Below are 20,945 nucleotides of genomic sequence, written 5' to 3' on the forward strand. Positions count from 1 at the left end.
GCCGTGCACAAGCTGAGGGCCAGTCTGCACTGGTCTGCACCCCATGATGACCACCAGCACTAGCACTGCACAATCGTCCCGTCGTTTGAAGCACCAGGCGGCTCGACATGAAGAACACTACTTTTCTACTCTCCTCCACCTCTTCCTCCTCCAGGTTACCCCTCCGTCCACACTCCAACTTCGTTCCTTTGCTCCCTCCATCCTCATCCCAACTACAACCCATACGACATCCCCGGCACATCCCCGACATTATCGTGACAAAGAGGCCAAACACTGTATTGCACGTTTTGATATGCATCTGTTCATATAGCGGGCGTTGGGCGAGCACGAGTACGAGCGAAGTGAGTGACGGGTGGCGAGTGGTGGATCAGCGAGCCGTGAGCCTTTGAACAGGACCAAGATTGCCGGCACTCCATCCACTCATCAGCCTCAGTAGTTTACAGTATGCCAAGCTGCTCGAGTCCAGATGAGTATGCATTGCCACCTAACTGCCAGGTTTACAATGCTCCGAGTCCACGCTCGAGTTTCCCCACCATTCAGGCCCGTTCCACGTCCAGAACAGGCCAAACAGGAGATATATCGTCAGACTCGTAATGGCCGTACCGGCATCAAGCGCGGAGGAGACAACGTATACAAAGTCCTTGTGGAGTGTGGGCCAGCGCTTTGCGACGTAGCTGTTGGCGAAGACGGCGACGGCGGCGCCGGAGAGAATGATGTTGGTCGGGCTGGGGGTGAGCAGGTGCGCGAGCGGAGAGCGGAGCGCGGAGCGAGCGAGCCGAGGTCGTGGCCGACGACAAGGTGGAGAGAAGGAGAGACTTACTATTGCGGAATGAGCGTGGCGCCCGAACAAATGATAGGAAACACGACCTGTCCATTAGCTCTACCTTCCCCTCTTCTACCTCTAACCCCAGATGAGGCTCACCTTGTGCAACTTATACCCCGGCCACCGCCTATGCGCCCACCACAACACCACAGGCACGAGCGCACCGAGCGGAAAACCGAGATACAGCACGCGATACTTGCCCGCGAAGAAACGCGCGGGGCCGACTGCGCCCCAGATGATGCTCGCGCTGTAGAAGATTTGCGGCCGGCGGCCCGTCCATTGCCCCGTTGGGTCTACCTCTGTGCCGTCGAGGTAGGAACGTTTGGAGCTCAGGACGGATTGGAGGGTTACGTCTGGCCTGTCAGCTAGGTTCGACCATGCAGCTGTGCTTCTGCTCGCCCGACTGCTCTGGCAGCTCGCACGCTCGTCCACGGCTCGTCCGCTCACGATACGTACAGTTTGTCAACGCGCCCAAAACCGTGCCCAGGATCTGCGCCGCGAACATCTCCCTCGGCGGGATGGACGTGTACCATCCCAGCTTGAGGTCCGAGACGAGCTGGAGCGACTGGAACATGGCCATGTCTTTGGTGAGCTACCGGAACGCCTCGCAGCTCTCACATCCGAAACACTTGAAGGTCACGCTGGGCGTCAGTTACGGCCAACAGCAGGTACAACTCACTTTCCGATCGGCTTGCCGGGCATGAGGAAACCGGCGACGCTGCGGGTTAGTGGTGTTGAGAGGGCGGCTCACAATTCCGTGATCACGTTCTGGGGTCAGCTAGACCGACACGTCCTAGCTTACCAGGCCGATGGTCGTGTTGCTCACGGCGGCGACGATGCCGATTCTGCTGTTAGGTTCAAGGTAGTCGATTATCACACCTACGGGATGAGGAAGACCTGGGTGTCAGTTCGATGAGCGTTAGCAAAACTCACAGCAGCAATGATCAGCGCCAGCAGCAGCGCCCAAACCGGCGTCTGCAGCAGCGGCGTCGTCCACACCATCAAGATGGCCGCGACGAGATTCACGCCCAGCATGGTGAAGTACCACCAATGCGGCACCTCGCGATACGCCTTCATGAGTTTGCTGCCTGTCAGCTCTGGCGTCAAACCCTCTCGAGCTCACTTATGCGTATCCGTCAAAGGCGCCTTGTCGAGGAGCGCCTCCTTGATCTCCTTCCTGTGCCACATCCAGACATGCACGACGACACTGCTCACGGCGGCAAAGGCGAGCCCGTACGTGATGGCAAAGTACGGCGTGAGGAGGATGGGCTGCGCCGTCTCCCACTTGGCGTCGTCGAGGGAGAGGTCCGGGCTCAAAACCGCCGGCACGTCAAACTTGGCGTAGGCCGTGTTGAAGAGGCCCGCTGACGTTGGAGAGGGGAAGTCGCGCGCGTTCCAGAAGTTGAACACGAGGAGGATAGGGACGATCTGGTGTCAGTTTTCGCCTTCGGGCGAGCCAACTCACGATCCACATCATCCCGATCAGGCCGCCGAAGTAGTTCCCCAGCGCCCAGTAGGGCGTGAACAGCGGCCCGACGGCACCGACACTCGCCCAGTCGAAGGAGAAGTCCATCATGCCCAGGCCGGTGTAGGCGCTTCCGAGCCAGCGCATGACCCAGCTCTGGTTGTTCACCAGGCAGAGCACAGACACAGATGTGAGCGTCGAGAACAGCAGGGACGGGAGGAACTGTTGTTAGCTTGGATGCCTATCTTGGGAAGCTTACCTGGTAGATGAACGTGGCGATGAAGATCAGCACAAACACCTGCAGACGCTTCGAGGTTAGGCGGCGCGCGGCAGACGAGCTAGCCGACGCAGTCTCGTCGAACAGCGTTGTGAAGAGCTGCACGATGACGAGTGTCGACGGCCAGTACATCGCCGGCCGGGCGACGAGGACATTGTACAGAATGCCTGGGTTTAGCTCTGGACACATTGATAGCTCACCTGCAAGACCGAATCCGATGCACTGCGTCGTGAGCAGGAGGACGATGGACGGCAGCGGGCCGAGCGGCTTCTTGAAGTACAGGTCGAGGATGGCGAGGATGTCGGCTGCGTACGCCGCGCTGGCACCCGAACTGCTGATGACGCTGCTGTCAGCTTGCCCATGTCGAATCAGCTTACCTGACGAGAATCGCCTCCTTTATGCTGAACGGCCCCGGGTTGATCGTGATACCCAGTATCCGCCTTCCGCGTGGGAAGAAGCGCTCGTTCGCGAAGAAGTGGCCCAGTGGGTATGTGGCGAGAATGACAAAGTAGGTCGAGAAGCTGGGTGCGTTCGACTTGAAGTAGAACACCATGGACGCCGCTGCGCCGATCACACAGAAGAAGCATCCCAGCACGATCGCCCGGAACGTCAGCGTCGGTAGCGTCGGGTCGTCAGTCGTCGGTACCGCCTGCTGTTAGCTACGGCGAGTCGGCTCCTAGCTCACGCTATCAATGAGCTGCTCGACTTTGCTGCCCTTGCCGACGACTTCATCTCGCCGGACCTCGCCGTCAGACGCAAGAAGGGCGATGTTCTCGTCGTTCTCGTCCGAGTCTACCGACGTGCGCTGGCGGGGCTTGTGGCGTTGCTCGAACTCGTCGAGGTCCTCCACGTCTGTGAGCTCGTACGCCTCAGCTTCGCGTTCGTCATGGCGGGACATGTCCGGGTGTTCTGGGCATGGGACAATGAGCGAGTAATCAGATATATAGCTCGTTCCTTTGACCACGGTGAAACGCAGCAAGCATGAAACGCGGCGGGTACATACCACCGCAGCGGTGCGCGAGGCGGTACGGTGGTGGCCCTCCACCGCGCGCTGGCGGACGTTCCCGGTGGAGGTGGGTCGCGTGGCTTATCACACCCTGCTGATGAGTACACGTGTAAACACACCCGGACGCGCGTTCGTTCGCTCACTGAACGCATCATCGTCACTGCCTGTCCCAGGCATCAGTACGACGTCCTTCGACCGCATCCTCTCCAGACACCCGATCGCTGTTGCCGAACGACTACACCGGCAACCCAGAACAGCGAGGTTTCATCGAGCGTCGACCCCCTACCAACCCCCGCAACACCGCACAGCGTAGACAAGATGGTGAGCTCAGCTGACCGACCATGACTAACTGTCCCAGGCTAGGAGATACGACAGTATGTTGTTGCAGCTTGCTGCTCCCACTCAATTGCTGACACGAAGGCCGCACAACAATCTTCTCCCCTGAGGGTAAGCTTTTCACTTCGCACATGAGCTGACATTGCAGGACGACTGTTCCAGGGCAAGTATTCCGCGAAGTGTATGTGTATGACGTTGGACTGACGAATGTAGTCGAGTACGCCATGGAGGCCATCTCGCACGCTGGAACCGTTCTCGCCGTGCTGTCGAAAGAGGGCATTGCCATCGCTGCTGAGAAGGTTTGCTTCGCTAATGGCACGCGTAGCTGACAAGCAGAAAGTGACCGGCAAGCTGCTCGACCTGTCGTTGAACACGGTTGGCGGAGAAGGCACCGAGGCATGGATGGGTGGTGGTGGTGAGAAGATCTTCCTTCTTAACAAGTGAGCAGTTCACAGAAGTATTGGAACTGACGTCCAGCAATATCATCACGGGAGTCGCCGGTATCACGTCTGACGCCAACTCGCTCGTCAACTTTGCCCGTAACAGTGCCCAGCGCCACCTCTATACGTACGACGAGGACATCCCCGTCGAGATGCTCGTCCAGCGTCTCTGTGACATGAAGCAGGGTTATACCCAGTATGGAGGTGAGTCATAGCTGGCGCAACTCCACAGCCAAGCTGACAGTCCAGGTCTCCGTCCGTTCGGTGTGTCGCTCCTCTACATCGGCTGGGACCCTCTGCACGGCTTCCAGCTCTACAAGTCAGATCCGTCTGGCAACTACTCGGGATGGAAGGCGACCTGCATTGGAGCCAATCACTCGAGCGCCGCCTCGCTCCTGAAGCAGGACTACAAGGATGACATTTCGCTGGAGGACGCCAAGAGCCTGTGTCTCAAGACGATGAGCAAGACCATGGACTCGAGCAAGCTGAGCAGCGAGAGGCTCGAGTTTGCGACTATGACCCTCAACAATGACACAAAGCAGCCGCTCGCCAAGATCTTCCGTCCGGCAGAGCTGGATGAGCTCCTGCAGAAGCTCGAGCTCGGCGGCACGAAGGACGAGCAGGTTGGTGTCGGAGAGGGAACGGGCGGTGGCGACGGTGGTAACATTGCTATGAGCACGTAAGAGAAGTAGACAGTTACAGTGTGATGTATCGCATACGGCAGTAAGCATTCGTTGTTGCATTACCCCTCGGCGCGACGAAGGGACACTCCGCAATGACGACAGACACCGTACAGACAGTGAGCGGACTTTTGCTTCCGTCCACTCCTCACCACCACCTTGCGACTGGAGCCCATCACGACCAGGTCGGATTTGCTTCCGCGTCACTATTGGCCGAGTTGCAAGTCCCACTCACACACGCCGAGTGTGGTGCATAACGGCCCCATGTTGGTCGCCTTGCGTCTCCAAACTCCTCCCTTCTCACCGCGCCTCGTCCTCCATCTGTCCATCCCAGCTGTTGCAACCAACAATCTCATCCGCATCGCCTCGAGCACCCCGAACTGTATCACTCGCCTACCTCCGTCTTGTCTCGTCTCGCCACCCGATCGATCCTCGTTCGAATCTGACACAACCACCTTGTTAATCAAAACAAACCCTACCGGCCCGTCCACCATCCAACGCCTCATCGGACCGAGCTCTCTCACATCCCCCGCAGACATTCAACACGTCCCATGCCTGCCTGAACTCATCTCCTCGTACCGATTGCGACCACCCACTTTGTTTCGCTCTTTTGCATAGACAATCTCGACTCCACTTGCTCTACCGACTCCGCCTGCCCCTGCCATGTCCATATACGAAACCGAGTTCACGCGCCGACTACGGTCGGGCATGTCGACCCCTCCGCAATCGCCCTCGAAGCGATCATCCTACCGGGATCGTGACGTGTTTGCAGATGTCGAAGTCCCTTCTCGAGGCATGAGTCCGGTCATGAAGGGCAAGGCCGTGGTGCGAGAGTATGGCGACCGGTGGGTGGTCCGAGTGCATGATCAAGATGGCTGACGGCTCAGATTCATCCCTAGTCGAGAAGGAGGATTGCATGCAGCGTACCAGCTGCTGCCAGACAATGGTCTGACGGATCCTGCGACCGCGAAACCTCGATCAAAGAAGAGAAATCAGTCGCAACATCAGGGCTTGGACGCCGAGGCCCGGAGAGGTGCGTGTTGAACAATCGCTCGTAGCTAACAGACTACAGAAGTCAACACGACCTTCTCCACCCTGCTCAAGAATGAGCTCTTTCCGAACAACTCACCATCAAGCTCGTCGAGACCGTCATCGCCCCGGCCTCACTCCTCGCCGCGACACCGGAGAACCATTACCTTCAACACATCCAACGTACCCAACCTCCCGCATCCGCCAGCCCAGGCGTCTAGCGCGGGTGTCACGCCTCTGCATCACCATCCCCCACCCGGCGTGCCAGGATCGGGAGATCGTGCTGAGCGGGAGCTGTCGCCTGCGTCGAACCTTCCACCATTGCCTTTGCACGCGCCTTCGACACCAACCTCGGGGAACAGCCGGCCACCGGGGGCTGGGCCGAGTTCATCACATCATCGCGCCCATCAGTCTCAGGTCGCCTTGACGTCGGGCTCAGGTGCTCACACCCCTCCCAGCCGCAAAGGCACCTTCTCGCCCCCGCCTTCAGGATCACCCTCGACGCCCACCAAGAACCGCGTCCTCAACTTCACATCGCCGAGTGCTAAGCGGATGGCGCAGCTTACCTCTGGCGCCAGTCTCGATGACATGAACCATGACCGCTACAGCTTGAGCCCTGTAGGACGGACAACGCAGCGGGCTCTGCTGAGTCCGCGGAAGAGTGTTCGCCAGATCTCACGCACACCGTTCAAGGTCCTGGATGCGCCGGAGCTCGCGGATGATTTCTATCTCAATCTAGTGTCTTGGTCCTCTTCCAATGTCCTTGGAGTGGGCCTGAATAGCTGCGTGTATCTGTGGAGTGCTCAAACCAGCCGAGTTACCAAGTTGTGCGACCTCACCGCCAATCAGGTCGAAGGAGACGAGTGTCCTGATACCATCACGGGCCTCGAATGGACCAACAAGGGCAGTACCATTGCTATCGGCACCAACCGCGGCTCGGTGGAGATTTGGGACGCCGAGTACTGCAAGAAGATTCGTACCATGTCTGGCCACACTGCTCGTGTGGGCAGTTTGGCTTGGAACAACCATATCCTCTCGTCTGGATCGCGCGACCGCTCGATCCTGCATCGCGACACGCGAGCACCAGACCAGTACATCCGCAAGCTGTCTGGACATCACAAGCAGGAGGTGTGTGGTCTCAAGTGGAACACGGACACCGACCAGCTCGCGAGTGGAGGCAACGACAACAAGCTCTTCGTCTGGGGCGGCACCGACTCTCGCCCGACGTGGCGCTTTGGCGAGCACCGCGCTGCCGTCAAGGCTATCGCCTGGAGCCCGCACCAGAGGGGTGTCCTGGCCAGTGGGGGTGGTACTGCCGACAAGAAGATCCGCTTCTGGAATAGTCTCACTGGCGGCCTCGTCAGTGAGTGGGACACGGGATCGCAGGTGTGCAACCTGATGTGGTCGAGGAACTCGAACGAGATCGTGTCCACTCATGGATACTCCGCCGGCCCCGTTCAGAACCAGATTCATGTCTGGAGATACCCCTCTATGACGCAGGTCGCGACTCTGACAGGCCACACGTACCGTGTCCTGTACCTCGCCATGAGCCCGGACGGCCAGACGATTGTGACTGGCGCCGGGGACGAAACGCTGCGCTTCTGGAATGCATTCCAGCGACCTGCCGGGGAGAGCGCTCGCATCACTGCTAGTAGCGGAGCTGCCAGTGGCCTCAACCCATTCGCCAAGCTGCGCTGATCGACCTTACGACTGAACCAGTACCTTGTTGACATTTTACTCGCCTGCACGCAACCTTCACGACCGACATCATCAGCAAGCCTTTCACCAGCATCAACGATACAACCTATGTTTCGCCCATCACCAAGTCCTCTAGGTTCTCTCTCATCATTCTGCTTTTGTTGACCTTGTATTATAGTTTACTGCTCCCCTGTGTGGATGACGAACACAGCCGAGTAGATCTGGGGATGTTTGTGTAGAGAGACTAGAGGATGCATGCATATCAACCTTGTACATTCAGGCTGATCGGCTAGTGACGGCTGCGGATGGACGGACGGCCGAAGAGGCAAGAGCCCGACGGGATCCGAGGGGTGCGGCGGTGCGGTGTGTACGTGGGAGGCGGCCGAGAGCCGACTATGACCTCGGCGACGAGATTCGGATTCATGAACGGTGCCAAGAGTGGAGACTAGGTGAAATAGAAAGACGTCGGTGACTGCCTAGCCAGCTTGATGTTGAATTGAAAGGTGAGGGGGGTGAATGAAATTTGACGATTGCTGTGAGGATGCAGCTGATCGGTGATCGATCAGGTGCTCAGGCTCAGGAGAGTGAGGGCGGCTAAGAGACGAGGGGACAAGGTAAAGCGGGAAGTGGGAGGTATGGAAGATTGGTGGCCAGGTATGCGAGTGGTGCAAGCGATGATGCAACTGCTGTAATGAAGCGAGGCTGGAGCCGCCGTGTGCAGTCAGTGTAAGAGTGCAATGGTCGTTGCAGCAGCAGACGGCACCCGGCGATCGAAGACATCATAACGTGTGCCTGGTGGTGGACCTGGTCCTGGCGTGTCTCCGTCTAGACTACCAGCTCTGCTCTCACCCCTCTCTCTCCTCCATCATCCATCTCTACCTCAACTCCCACTCCATCCTTTGCATTCGGCCCATCTCAATCCTACATCGACCCCCGTCTCTGCATCGCCCGCCGACCCACACATTTGTTGTCAACACCACCACGCCCGTCCGCCCTTCGCCCATCGAATCGCGCGTAACGTAAATGGCTCGTCCCTCCCCGTCTTGAACCTCCGAGGTTTCCAACCTCCACCATGCAGTTCCAGCCGTACCCGATAGACCCCAACGCTCCCCCCTCGCCGGGGCACACCACCCCAAAGGCTAGCGAGTCTCTCGCAGCTCCGATGATGAACCCCCATGCAGCTCGGTCACACACCTCCCTCATCGATCCCCGGGTGGAGGAACTTCAAGCCACCGGAAACGGCTACGGCGGTCCTCCGGACGCTAACCTCAATGTCGATTCCCTCCCTCGCCGCGGCCACCAACCGAGCGCAAGCGTCGGCTCGTTCACGTCTTTTCTTAGCAGCAGCCCGCCGTCGTTCGCTGCCGACGATCCGCATGCAGAGCAACATTTGCAAGCCGGTGACGACAGTGGCGCTGCAGGAATAGCACCCCCGGTCCCTCCCATGGGCGGGGATGAGTTCAGTTTGCCAAGCCCTGCTGATGATGGAAACGACCAAAACGCTCACTACCCCGGAGTCGTCATGAGTGGCCCGGGGCTTGGATTCGACGACGTCACGCTCGATGCCGACTCGATGGCCGACATCCTCGACCCCGCTGCGGCGCCGGCGGGCAACCAGCCCGGCCCGAAAGCAGCGGGTGCCAACATTGCCCCATGGCTCGAAGAGGACGAGCCGCCCTCTCCGTCTTCGACGCCCTCGCAGTCCAGTCTAAGGCCGCCGAACCCGATCCACGCAGAGACTATGCCCCCGTCCCTCATCTCGAGCGCGAGCACGTCGACAACACATGTGGACAGGAAGGAGAAGAAGTCACATCTGAGTCACTTTCCCTCTGTGCCCAACATCCCGCGGATACTGCACCGGCACCACCACCACGGCTCGACATCGCAGCACAAGGGCTCTGGAGACGACTTCCTGCAGCCGTATCCACTCGGAGCTTCGACACAGGCGTCCTCTGCGTCATCCCTGTTCAACGACGGCACGATCACACCGACATCCTACAGCTCTCACAAGGCTCGATCGATCATCGGCGGACGCGAATCACCAATACCGCCAATCCCTGATCGCGCAGGCAGTGTGGCTTCAACAGGAGGACATCACCACAGGTTACGCTTCGGGAGCACGGCGACGACAGCCATGACGTCGAGCTCCGGGGCGAGCACATACGGTGACTCACAAAGCAAGAAGAAGGGGTTCCTCGGCAACTTCCTGCGAAGAAAAACAGGGAGTGGGGGTGCTTCTTCCCCACAGCTGCCGCCCGACTTCATGCCCCCGTCGCGCGTGGTGACGTCCGGCTCAATATCGACACAAGGATCGAGCCTGCGAAACCAGAGCGTGTCGACGCAAGGGACGGTCTCACCAACAGCGACATGGAGCGCACGCAGCAACAGCATTCAGTCCGACGCCAATGTGTCCCCGCTACATGCACCGCAGGAGGAGGACGATGAGCCAGAGCTCTTCCTCAACACGAATCTCGACGACATGGAGGGAATCGTGGACCCGAACATTGCGAACCAGCCGCGGCCACCAGTGCCATTGCCCACCTCGAATGTGGGAGGAGAAATGGGACTCGCCGATGCGCTCCACCACACCTCGTCCTTTGCGTACGGCAACGGTACTGTCGGGCCTTCGAACGGGCGAGCGATTGTGGAGCAGGCCGGAGGCCCATCAGCATTCACACGGCCGAATCCCTTCATGTCGTACTCGTCTGGCTCGGCGTCTGGCTCTGAGCCGCCATCACCGTTTACTGTCTCTCCGAAGACTTCCATTCCGAACGCCACGACGAATGCGCCGCGACGACCGTCTCAGCTCCGGAATGTCAAGATCAACTCTGTGGACAGCGAGAGCTCCGACGTCTCGAGTCTGCAGCCTCTCGCTCCATCGTGGGCGCAGGGCATGCAACCCCCGCCCAACATGTTCAAAGACCCGTTCGGATCTGTTTCGTCACGCACCACGCAGCGCGCCGATGGGGCGCCCGTATCCCCGTCCCGCTCCACGATTGCGCCGGGGAGCTACGAGGGCGCAGGCTCCAGTCAGTCGCACGGCTACGCCCCGGCTATTCCGCCGCATAATGGGACCGCTCCTGCGTCATCGTCGGCCGCCTGGGCGGCTCCGGAGAGTTGGGGCGTGGAAGCGGATGGGCCAGGGCAGGAGGAGGAGGACACGACGTCGAGCAGCGGCAGCGAGTCGGACTGGGTTGAGTCGTCCGAGAGCGTCGTCACGCCGGGATGCTGCGAGGGCACCGACCCCATGGCCGTGCCGGACGGCGCGGGCGTGTCCGGTGTTAGCACCCCAAGAGCGGCCAGAGGTAGTCACCAGGGCCACCACCATCACCACCGTCACCGGCCAAAGACAACTGGCTTACACCACGACAAGAGCCGCTGGGTCTCGGATGCGACGGCGAGCGTTCCGGTGAGTACAGCAGCTGAGATCTGCTGAAAGAAGCTAACCCCCAGCACTTCATCCGTATCTACCGCGCAGATGGCTCGTACTCTGTGCTCTCGTTCCCGATCGGGACAACGACGAGCGAGCTCATCTCGTCTTTGTCCGGTGGCGAGGCGTCGACCAAGATGAAGCTCTACATCCGCGAGCGAGGGCAAGACCGTCAACTCCTGTCGTCGGAGCGGCCGCTGGCGCTGCAAGCTCGACGATTGCTGCAGGCCGGCTACACGGAGGCCGAGCACATCGAGGAGATCGGAAAGGAGGATCTCAGCATGCTCTGTCGGTTCATCTACCAGACTCCAGTTCTGCCCGTCATGAACCCAGAGGAGGAGAGCTCGTACGAGTCGTTCGAGTTCATCGACCTGTCCGGCCGTGACCTGCAGGTTATCCCGATTTTCCTGCACCTGCACGCCGACAACATTATCATCCTGAATGTGTCCCGCAACCCGATGACGGATCTGCCGCTCGACTTTATCCAAGCTTGCACGAGTCTGAAGGAGCTGCGCATGTCCAACATGGCGCTGAAGAAGATCCCGGCGTCTCTTCCGGCCAGTACGACATTGACGCGCCTCGACCTCTCCTGCAATCGTATCGCGGATCTCGAGTCGGCGCACCTGTGCGACATCCAGACCCTGCTCTCCCTCAAGGTGCAGAACAACCGCCTGTCGTCGATCCCGACCTACTTCACGCAGATGCACGGGCTCAAGTATCTGAACATTTCGAACAATGTGTTCGACGAGTTCCCCGCCGTCATCTGCCAGATGAGCAACCTCATGGATCTTGACGTGTCTTTCAACCGCATCACGGAGCTGCCCGCCGAGTTATCGAACCTGCGTACTCTAGAACGCCTCATCTGCGTCGGTAACGAGCTGACCGAGTTCCCGGAGACTTTTGTGACGCTCGAGAACCTGCGTGTCCTGGACGTGCGTAGAAACAAGCTGATCGACCTCAACCCGGCGTACGCGCTTCCGCAGCTCGAGGTGCTGCGCGCCGACAGCAACGACCTCGTTACGCTCGATACGGAGCTCGGCCCGCGAATCAAGGACTTCAGCGTGCCGCACAACTCGATCACGGGCTTCACCCTCGCTTCCGTCACCGGCATGGCATACTCGCTCACGAACTTGAACCTGTCGCACGGCAAGCTGTCGAGTCTGGCGGAGAGCGCGCTAAGCGAGCTCGTTAATCTCTCCGAGCTCAACCTCAGCTTCAACCAGTTCACGCGGCTGCCGCAGACACTCGACCGCCTCGTCAATCTCGAGATTTTCAGCTGCACGGACAACACGCTGGACTCGCTGCCCGAGAATTGTTTCGGCAACATGCAGCGGCTGCGAATCTGCAACATTCACAATAACAACCTGAAGAATCTCCCGGACGACGTGTGGAACTGTGGCGCCATCGAGAGCATCAACCTGTCCTCGAATCTGCTCGTGACCTGGCCCAGCCCGCAGAAGTGGTACGAGCAGGTTGCGGCCGACCCGATGCGCAAAATGTCCACGGTGTCGGCGCTGTCGAGCAAGTCGAAGAGCCTGGTCCCGCCCGCGGGCGAGAGTCTGACGCATCTCTTCCTCTGCGACAACAAACTGAACGACGACGTGTTCGACCAGATCGCCCTCTTCGGCAACCTCCGCGTGCTCAACCTCAGCTTCAATGCCGAGATCCTCGAAGTGCCGGCGTACACGCTGAGCCACTGCCAGCGGCTCGAGGCGCTGTATCTGTCCGGCAACAAGTTGACGAGCCTGCCATCCGAGGACTTGGAGCAGCTCACAAACCTCCGTGTGCTGCATCTGAACGGTAACAAGCTGCAGACGCTGCCCTCTGAGCTCGGCCACCTCAAGCACCTCGAGCACCTCGACGTCGGATCCAACGTACTCAAGTACAACATTGCCAACTGGCCGTATGACTGGAACTGGAACTGGAACACGGCCCTGCGATACCTGAACCTGTCGGGTAACAAGCGTCTCGAGATCAAGCCCACGAGCGGACAGGAGATGTACCAGCATGCGGGAGGGCCGCGGCGGGAGCTGTCCAACTTTAGCTCCCTGTCGCACCTCCAAGTCCTTGGTCTCATGGACGTGACGCTGCGTATTCCCGTGCTGCCAGACGAGTCGGACGAGAAGCGTGTGCGCACCTCCTTCTCCAACATCAACAACATGGCGTACGGTATTTCGGACATGCTCGGCTCCGTCGACCACCTCGCCATGTTTGATTTGGCCGTGCCCAACTTCCGTGGCAGCGCGGACGAGTGTATCTTTGGTATGTTTGGTCGCGCCGCGCCGAGCATTCCCGCAGGCAAGATCCCAAAGTATGTCCAGGAGCACTTTGCGACGATGCTCGCGGAGCAGCTGCGCGCTCTGCAGCCCGACGAGGCGACGACGGAGGCGCTCCGCCGATCGTTCCTGTACATCAACAAGGCGACGTTTGACGCTCTGTCGGGCAACGACAAGCGTCACCGTGACTCGAACGGCTCGCTCCTGACCATGGGCCTCGTGCGGAAAGGTCCCAGTATCCACACTCAGTTGCGCACAGGTGCCTCGGCCGCTGTCGTGTACATGCGCGGCAAGGACCTGTACGTTGCCAACGCGGGCGACACGCTCGTTGTCATCTCGAGCGCCGGACGCGCGGAGCTGCTGTCCAAGCGTCACGACCCGACTGACCGCGAGGAAACGGCACGTATCCGACGGGCCGAGGCGTGGGTATCGACCAAGGGCTTCGTCAACGACGACAAGGAGATTGAGATCTCGCGCGCGTTCGGATTCTACCAGGCGCTGCCTGCCGTCAATGCGTCGCCTGAGACCAAATCGCGACAGCTAAACGAGACGGACGAGTTCATCATCATCGGCAACTCGGCGTTGTGGAAGTGCTGCCCGTACCAGACCGCCGTCGACATTGCGCGCACGGAAGCGAAAGATCCAATGATGGCCGCGCAAAAGCTGCGCGACTTTGCCATCTCGTATGGCGCCGAGGGCAGCGTCATGGTCATGGTCGTGAATGTGTCGGACCTGTTTGTTGGCGCTGGCCCGATGGCGGACAAGGGCCTGGACGAGTTCAGCGTGAAGCAGCGCGCGCCCCGCCGGCGCATCGAGGAGGTCGGCGACCGCACCCTGAACCGGCTGCAGCAGGAGATTGAGCCGCCGACGGGGCAGGTCGCGATCGTGTTCACGGACATTGTCAACTCGACCGCGCTCTGGGAGACGAACCCCGGCATGCCGACCGCGATCAAGATGCACCACTCTCTCATGCGCAGACGTCTGCGCCTTGATGGCGGCTACGAGGTGAAGACTGAAGGCGACTCGTTCATGGTGTCCTTCCAGTCCGTGACGGCTGCGTTGCTGTGGGCGTTCAACTGCCAAATCGGTTTGCTACAGCTCGAGTGGCCCCGCGAACTCCTCGAGTCCGAGGACGGCAAGATGATTTTCGACTCGCAGGGGAACGTGATCCACCGCGGTCTCCGGGTGCGCATGGGCGTGCACTGGGGCGCACCCGAATGCGAGCGCGACCCCATCACGCGGCGTATGGACTACTACGGCCCGATGGTGAACCGCGCAGCGCGTATCAACGCTTCAGCAGACGGAGGGCAGCTCATGGCGTCGCAGGACGTGATCAACGAGATCCGCAAGCTGCGCGAGTATATCGAGTCCTCAGACGAGCACAGCCTGGACGAGCTCGACCCGGTCGTGAAGCGCGACGTACTTGAGCTCCGCCGCATAGGCGGCCTCGACATCAAGGACATGGGCGAGCGCAAGCTCAAGGGTCTCGAAGTGCCCGAGAAGCTCTCGCTGCTGTACCCGAAAGCGCTGTCTGGACGGTTGGAGCTCTTCACAGGTCTCCGCGCCAATGTCGAGGTCAACAACGACGCGCGCATCTTCGCCTCGGACCAGGACATCGAGGACGCCCGCGCCCTGGCGGCGATTACACTCCGTCTCGAGGCGCTGTGTGCGCTGCAAGCCTCCCCTGTTGAGTCCAAGCCGCCCTCCCCGACCACACCGTATAGCGACCCGCGTCTGAGCATGATGTCCGGCTCAGCGCCCGGGGCGAACACGAACATCCCCCCGCCGGGAACCCCGGGCGGCCCAGCCGGTGCGCGGATGAGCATCTCCGGCCCCGTGCCCACGAACGCAGGCCACAGCAACACGGCGAAGCGCGGAAGTGGCCTCTCGCCCGTCCCCAACCCGCACCTCGGCCCCGCGATCCGCGACAACATGACCGAGGACGAGTACGTCGAAGTCGTCGGCAGTCTGACCACGCGTATCGAGAACTGCCTCAGCACGCTGTACCTGAAACACCTGGGCGGGTTTGCCAGCGTGCTCGCGGCACTGGAACAGGCCACGCATATCGATAAGGGCATGCTTGTGCATGCGCTGAGCCAGATGAGCGGGCATATGGGCAACAGTGCCGGCGTGAATGGGTACGGCGGCGGCGGTCACGGCGGTTACGGCGGTGGGTATGGCGGGGGTGTGTACGGCGGGTACGGGAGCGGACATGCTACGCCGACGCCGAACAGTCCGCGGATTGGGCCGGCGTAGCCTTCAGCTTGGTCATTGACATCCTCTCTCCCCCTCTCTCCTCATCACAGCTATACCAGCAGTACCAAGTACATTATCATCTCGGAGATTACAGTGTAGGTTAGGTAGTCGTGTTATGGACCTTTGGTCGTGCTGTTCTGTCATGACTGGGCATTGCGTCCTCGTGATCGTGCGAGGCGATCTGTGGAAGTAGCGGCGGAGCTTGGGTGTGTGCCGAGGAGTGTCAGCCCAGCGAGGTGATACACCGCCAGAGGAAACGAAATGACGCATAGTAGGCAGGTCATGCGTGCGAAGTGATCGGTCCCGCCGCTCTCAACGTTCCATGGCCCCATTCAATCGGTCCACTCTCCGGGCCGATATAGGCTAGTCTCGGGTCTGAACAGTCTCGACAGCGTCCAGACGTCCATGGTCCAATGTCCCATGGTGTGTGCACTCAGAGGGACGGGCCATGTGGTCTTCGACCTAGTGCACGGCTGCACACGGGGTCGAGTGGTAGACATCATGCACCAGTTTGTCTTTTTCCGACCTCCAACACCCACAGTCGTTGACCCGGTCATGATGAGTAGCTAGCCCCGGTCCCGAACGATCTCGACGTCTCGACTTCATCTCGACTCTCTCTCTTTCGCTTACACTTGAATACGTTTGCGTGCTCCCTCGCTCCTCGCTCAGTTTGCTCGTTCCCCGAATACTACACTCTTCCTTCCACCCTGTCGTTCAGTGAGATCTCGGCCTTCCTTCTCTTACAACGACGCCGACATTGCACACATACATCTTTTTCTCACCGCATCGATAGCATCGATCCCCCAGACCAGTGACATTTCCACAAGTCGACCTTCCTTCCTCCTGGTGCGCCCCCATAATCTCCGGGCCGCGGCCATCAGACTCTAAACGCCAGTACCTGCGCCATTTCTGCTATAATCGCGCTGCACTGCCAGCCTCTTTACACTCTTTCAACATCATAATCACCCGTCGCGTCGTACGCGTTGACGCGTGGAGCGACGACGACACCACAAAGAAGACACTGCACGCTGCTCTCACACGAAACGCCAGAATTCGATCTGAAGCTGCGTACCTGCAGTCAGTTGAATCGCTGATTCAGGGTCCACAACCCGCTGCCGACCAGTCAAGGTGCCGTACGTGCCGGGCCTGATCCTGAACGCCCGAACGCCCGTCACCACACGCCGCGCTGGGTCAAGCAACAACAACGACTCTTCTTGTCAACAACTCCCTATATCCACACATTACACCATGGCCACGGACGAAGCCTCGAGCAGCAGGGGGTGAGTACTTGCACACCACAGGCAATTGCAGACACGGGGGGAACGCAGGGCATACCCATACTCTACTGCCGGGCAACGCCGAGAGCCGGCGGCTGCGGAGGCTGCGACGTGTAAACAACCCCAGCCGACTGGCAGGAGACTCTGAACCTTGTGCTGCACAGGCGTTTGATGCTGTCTCGACCACAGCGGCGTACTTCAGCTGTCTGTTTCGCCAGATGTAGCTAACAGCAGGCCGTTCCTCTATCCGCCAACACCACAGTCAATCCAGACGCTGCTCGACAGCAACTCGGGCGACTCTGACCGACCAAAGACGATCCTGCGGCATGCGCTCTCGTTCGCCGTGTCCCACGCCGACGTCGAGCTCACGACATGGCTCACGAGCGTCCAGGGTGATATGGTGAGTACCCCCATCATTCTATCACTTGGAGTCGTGTGCGCGGCTGGCCGCCTGAGCACGCGTACGTGCGGTGCGGTGGTGTCAGCCTCGCACAAGCTGCGCGTTTGTGCGCATGCTTCGATGAACTTCGTCGGTGCCATCACTGCTGTGCAGACCCATGCGGTAGAATCCAGGAGAGGGGTAACGGTCGTGTGCGTGTGTCACTCTGGGCGCACGACCGCCCCGTTGCTCGCCCGTGGCTTACCTGATGGTCCGCACGATCGCCAGCATGCTTTGGCCCACTCCTTGATCACCAGAGCGATTTGGCGTTGTGCACGAGCTTGAGGCCCGGTGGACACAAGCTGACCACACAGGCCACCCTGCTGGACGAGGCCGCCGGAGAACTCGAGGACGATGACGGCTGGGGAGTCGTCGGTATGGCGATCCAGTCCTCGTGCGGACAAGCAGAGCGCGAGGAGGTCGTCCGCCTCGTTGTTGGGCGTTGGGGCGTCGAAGCCGGGCCACGGAACGGGCGAGACCGCGCAGGCTGGACACCACTGCATCTCGCTGCCATCGTATCGAGCCCGCAGATCGTCTCCGTGCTGCTGAACCGAGGGGCGTCGGCGTCGGCACTCACTGCGCAAGGGCTCAGCCCGTACGACCTCATCACGGGGATGGAGGGCCGCGAAGCGCTCCCGATCCTGTTAGACCCATTAGCCGACCAGCCGATAGCGGAGGACACACACATTGCCCCTCACCGGCGGGAGCTCCTGAAGCGGCGGCGGATCCGGCAAGCGACGGAAGCAGCGCGGGCAGCGAAGCGCGGCGAGCTGAAGCGTATCGCGCTCGAACGCGAGCGCTGGGTCCGCGAGCGCGCGAAGCATATCGGGGTCGAGAGCAGCGTACTGTTCAACCCCGAGTCGCACGAGGGAGAGGAAGAGGAAGAGAGCGATACGGACGAGGACGAGGATATGAGCCCGGACCACCTCGTCTTCCACATCAACCAGGTCCCGGCCCTCCTCGACGTGTTCGTCACGAGCTACCGACCGGTGTGCCAGCCCCTAGCACGAAGAGCACTCCCCGCCAATGCACTCTACCTCTACGCACGCTTTGCGCACTACCAGTGCGACGAGACGTGGCTCGAGGAGCTGCTGGAGGGTGCCGTTGACGCCATTGAGCATGGTGTTTACGTGAGTACAGCTGATTGGACAGCCCTGAAGCTGACGACAGGGCAACGGAGAGGACCTCGCGTTCCTTGCGTTCTGGGAGTACAACCTGACGCTGTTGCTGTACCTGCTCCGTGGGGACGAGTCGCTCGCCGGTGTCTGTGACGAGCTCAACTTCCTGACCATGATTGAGGAGCTCATCAATGCGATTCACGTCTTCATCATCCGCATAGCGGAGCGCAAGATTGACGAGATCATGGACGCCGCGATGCTCGACTTTGAGGCGCTCGAGGACTTTGACGATGTTCGGTTTGCGGACGAGTGGAACCTGTTCCGGTCGTTTGGCGCCAAGAAGAAGCGCGACTCGCAATTAGCGCAGGCCATCTTCTCTCTGCCGAATACGCCCGAGCGGCCAGACCGGAGTAAGCGCGACAGCGCCAAGCTCCACCGCCGTGTCAACTCGATCCAGGACCTGCGCTTACAGGCATCCGCTGCCACCGCCGAGGCCAAGGAGGCCATTGCGAACGGCATGTCTAAGGCGCAGGCCGTGTTCGGGGACAAGGCGTCGCCGCGCAAGGTGACGGACATCCTGACGTCGGTGCTCCTGATCCTGCAGCTGTACGAAGTGAATCCGGCGTTCATCGTGCAGGTGTTTAGCCAGACGTTTTTCTGGATTTCGAGCGAGCTCTTCAACCGCATCATCACGCGCAAGAAGTACCTGTGCCGAACCAAGGCGGTGCAGATCCGGATGAACATCACGGCGCTCGAGGACTGGACGCGCTCGAACGGCCTTCCGCCCAACATTGCCAGCAAGCACCTCGAGCCTGTCATGCAGCTCCTGACGTGGCTGCAGTGCTCGTCGCAGATCACCGAGTTCGACACGCTGATCGGCACGGTGCAGACGCTGCGTGCCCTGAATCCCCTCCAGATGCGCCGCGCCGTGCAAAACTACCGCTTCGAGGTGAACGAGAGCCACATGGCTGACGACTGCGTCCAGTACCTCGCCCAGTTACAGCGCGACTGGGACCGGCGGCGAGTGCAGACGGCCTCGGCGGCGCACTCCGTCACGGCAGAGAACAGTATGCCCATCGAGGCGCTGTTCGACGGCACACCTATTGGAGAGTGGACACCGCAAACGGCGCCAGAGAGCCCGGGCGAGCTCCTTGACTCGCGTTTCATGCTTCCTTTCCTGATCCCACGGAATGAGTATCTCCTCGCTGCTCCGCCGCCGGATACGGCGTACCGCAATCTGCTTCTTGAGCGGACACTTCGCGATGGCTCGATTCCCAGCCGACCACTCAGCAGTGCGAGCTTTTCGTCCTCTGCCCCATTGGGCTGGGTAAGAGCCCCGGCGCGCGTGCGCGACATGCCGCCAGACTTCTTCTCGTGGCTGAAGACTCGCCAATCTGAGGCTCAGGGACGGTTAGGCTACCAGCGCCCTCGTCTCGACAGCCGGCTGCGCGAGGAGCCAGGCAAGGTCGACTTGGCAGAGGACGACGAGGTGGAGGAGTTACTCGGCGATCTCGAACCCGTTAGCGAGGACCGGGAAATGACCCCGACACGGCTGGGCGAGGCTCCGCCAGTACCCTCCAAGGACAGGAGTTTCCCGCAACTCTTTGCGCCGCCACCGCTCAACGGTTCCGGAACACCGGGCACGCCGAGCAAGTCGCCCTTCGCATCCCCGACGCTAGGCAGCCGTGCGTCGTTCGGCTCCCTTTCCTCGCCCACCCGCGACCGCGACAGGCACGCGCGCCAAGCCTCGACCGAGCTCGCATACCGCCCCTCTCCGCCTCGCGACGTGCTCGCCGAGAACATTGAGCTGATCACGCGCGCGAACGACATCATGAAGTCGGGCAATGGGGGCCACTACGAGCTCGGCCGTGTACAGAGGCAGCGACAGGCGTCCGTGTCCTCCGTCAACTCGGTCGCGAGTGCCGGCAGCCAGAAGTCGGGCAAGAAGAAGTGGTGGCAGATCCGCAAGTCGTCGGGATCCGTGGATAGCGACGGCCGACGGACGCGGGAGGGCACCGCCGAGACGATTCGGCCGTCACCGAGGACAAGTCCTGTCAAGCAGCCGACGGCGCCTGCGGCGTAGGAACGCCTCAGGACACCGAGCGTGCCGATGCCCCCGGTTGCAGTGAGCCCGGCGCCGACACCGTCGTAGCGGCGGTCAGGCTTCCGGAGAACTAGACTACCGCTCCGAGTTGCGGACTCGGGGTAGCTTCAGTAGCTATGCTATGGTCATTGGAAACATCTCATTCCCGACGAGCAGTCAGGGGACTCGATACACGCAACAACTTCCCCGGCTTTGCTTGCGAGGATTTGCGGTGCTCATGGACATTACGGACCCAGGGTATGCGAATCTACATAGAGTGTACTTGCATATGCATTTTGGGCCACACCACGC

At 60.4% G+C, this 20,945-nt stretch overlaps 6 protein-coding genes across 6 annotated transcripts; 5 read left to right on the forward strand and 1 right to left on the reverse strand.

Moving 5' to 3' along the window:
- Positions 1 to 502: 502 nt before the first annotated feature.
- Positions 503 to 1,739, forward strand: A1Q1_01833 (uncharacterized protein; the record flags this gene model as incomplete). The annotated part of the gene is made up of 2 exons (XM_014328564.1): positions 503 to 1,183; positions 1,239 to 1,739. 2 exons carry the CDS (start codon positions 503 to 505, stop codon positions 1,737 to 1,739), a joined length of 1,182 nt encoding a protein of 393 aa, XP_014184039.1.
- Positions 1,740 to 1,845: 106 nt separating this feature from the next.
- Positions 1,846 to 3,463, reverse strand: A1Q1_01834 (uncharacterized protein; the record flags this gene model as incomplete). The annotated part of the gene is made up of 5 exons (XM_014328565.1): positions 1,846 to 1,894; positions 1,947 to 2,251; positions 2,548 to 2,896; positions 2,943 to 3,100; positions 3,251 to 3,463. 5 exons carry the CDS (start codon positions 3,461 to 3,463, stop codon positions 1,846 to 1,848), a joined length of 1,074 nt encoding a protein of 357 aa, XP_014184040.1.
- Positions 3,464 to 4,131: 668 nt separating this feature from the next.
- A1Q1_01835 (proteasome subunit alpha type 4) lies at positions 4,132 to 5,030 on the forward strand (the record flags this gene model as incomplete). The annotated part of the gene is made up of 3 exons (XM_014328566.1): positions 4,132 to 4,206; positions 4,356 to 4,551; positions 4,597 to 5,030. The coding sequence occupies 3 exons, from the start codon at positions 4,132 to 4,134 to the stop codon at positions 5,028 to 5,030; spliced, it is 705 nt and encodes a 234-aa protein (XP_014184041.1).
- A 660-nt stretch (positions 5,031 to 5,690) lies between these two features.
- A1Q1_01836 (APC/C activator protein CDC20 (Cell division control protein 20)) lies at positions 5,691 to 7,754 on the forward strand (the record flags this gene model as incomplete). The annotated part of the gene is made up of 3 exons (XM_014328567.1): positions 5,691 to 5,872; positions 5,927 to 6,060; positions 6,100 to 7,754. 3 exons carry the CDS (start codon positions 5,691 to 5,693, stop codon positions 7,752 to 7,754), a joined length of 1,971 nt encoding a protein of 656 aa, XP_014184042.1.
- A 1,072-nt stretch (positions 7,755 to 8,826) lies between these two features.
- Positions 8,827 to 15,716, forward strand: A1Q1_01837 (adenylate cyclase; the record flags this gene model as incomplete). The annotated part of the gene is made up of 2 exons (XM_014328568.1): positions 8,827 to 11,163; positions 11,208 to 15,716. The coding sequence occupies 2 exons, from the start codon at positions 8,827 to 8,829 to the stop codon at positions 15,714 to 15,716; spliced, it is 6,846 nt and encodes a 2,281-aa protein (XP_014184043.1).
- Positions 15,717 to 16,964: 1,248 nt separating this feature from the next.
- On the forward strand, positions 16,965 to 20,633 carry A1Q1_01838 (uncharacterized protein; the record flags this gene model as incomplete). Its single annotated transcript, XM_014328569.1, has 4 exons — positions 16,965 to 16,996; positions 17,183 to 17,393; positions 17,747 to 18,562; positions 18,603 to 20,633. The coding sequence occupies 4 exons, from the start codon at positions 16,965 to 16,967 to the stop codon at positions 20,631 to 20,633; spliced, it is 3,090 nt and encodes a 1,029-aa protein (XP_014184044.1).
- Between the last annotated feature and the right edge of the window lie 312 nt (positions 20,634 to 20,945).

Source organism: Trichosporon asahii (assembly GCF_000293215.1).
Source record: "Trichosporon asahii var. asahii CBS 2479 unplaced genomic scaffold scaffold00003, whole genome shotgun sequence".
Classification (NCBI taxonomy): domain Eukaryota; kingdom Fungi; phylum Basidiomycota; class Tremellomycetes; order Trichosporonales; family Trichosporonaceae; genus Trichosporon; species Trichosporon asahii.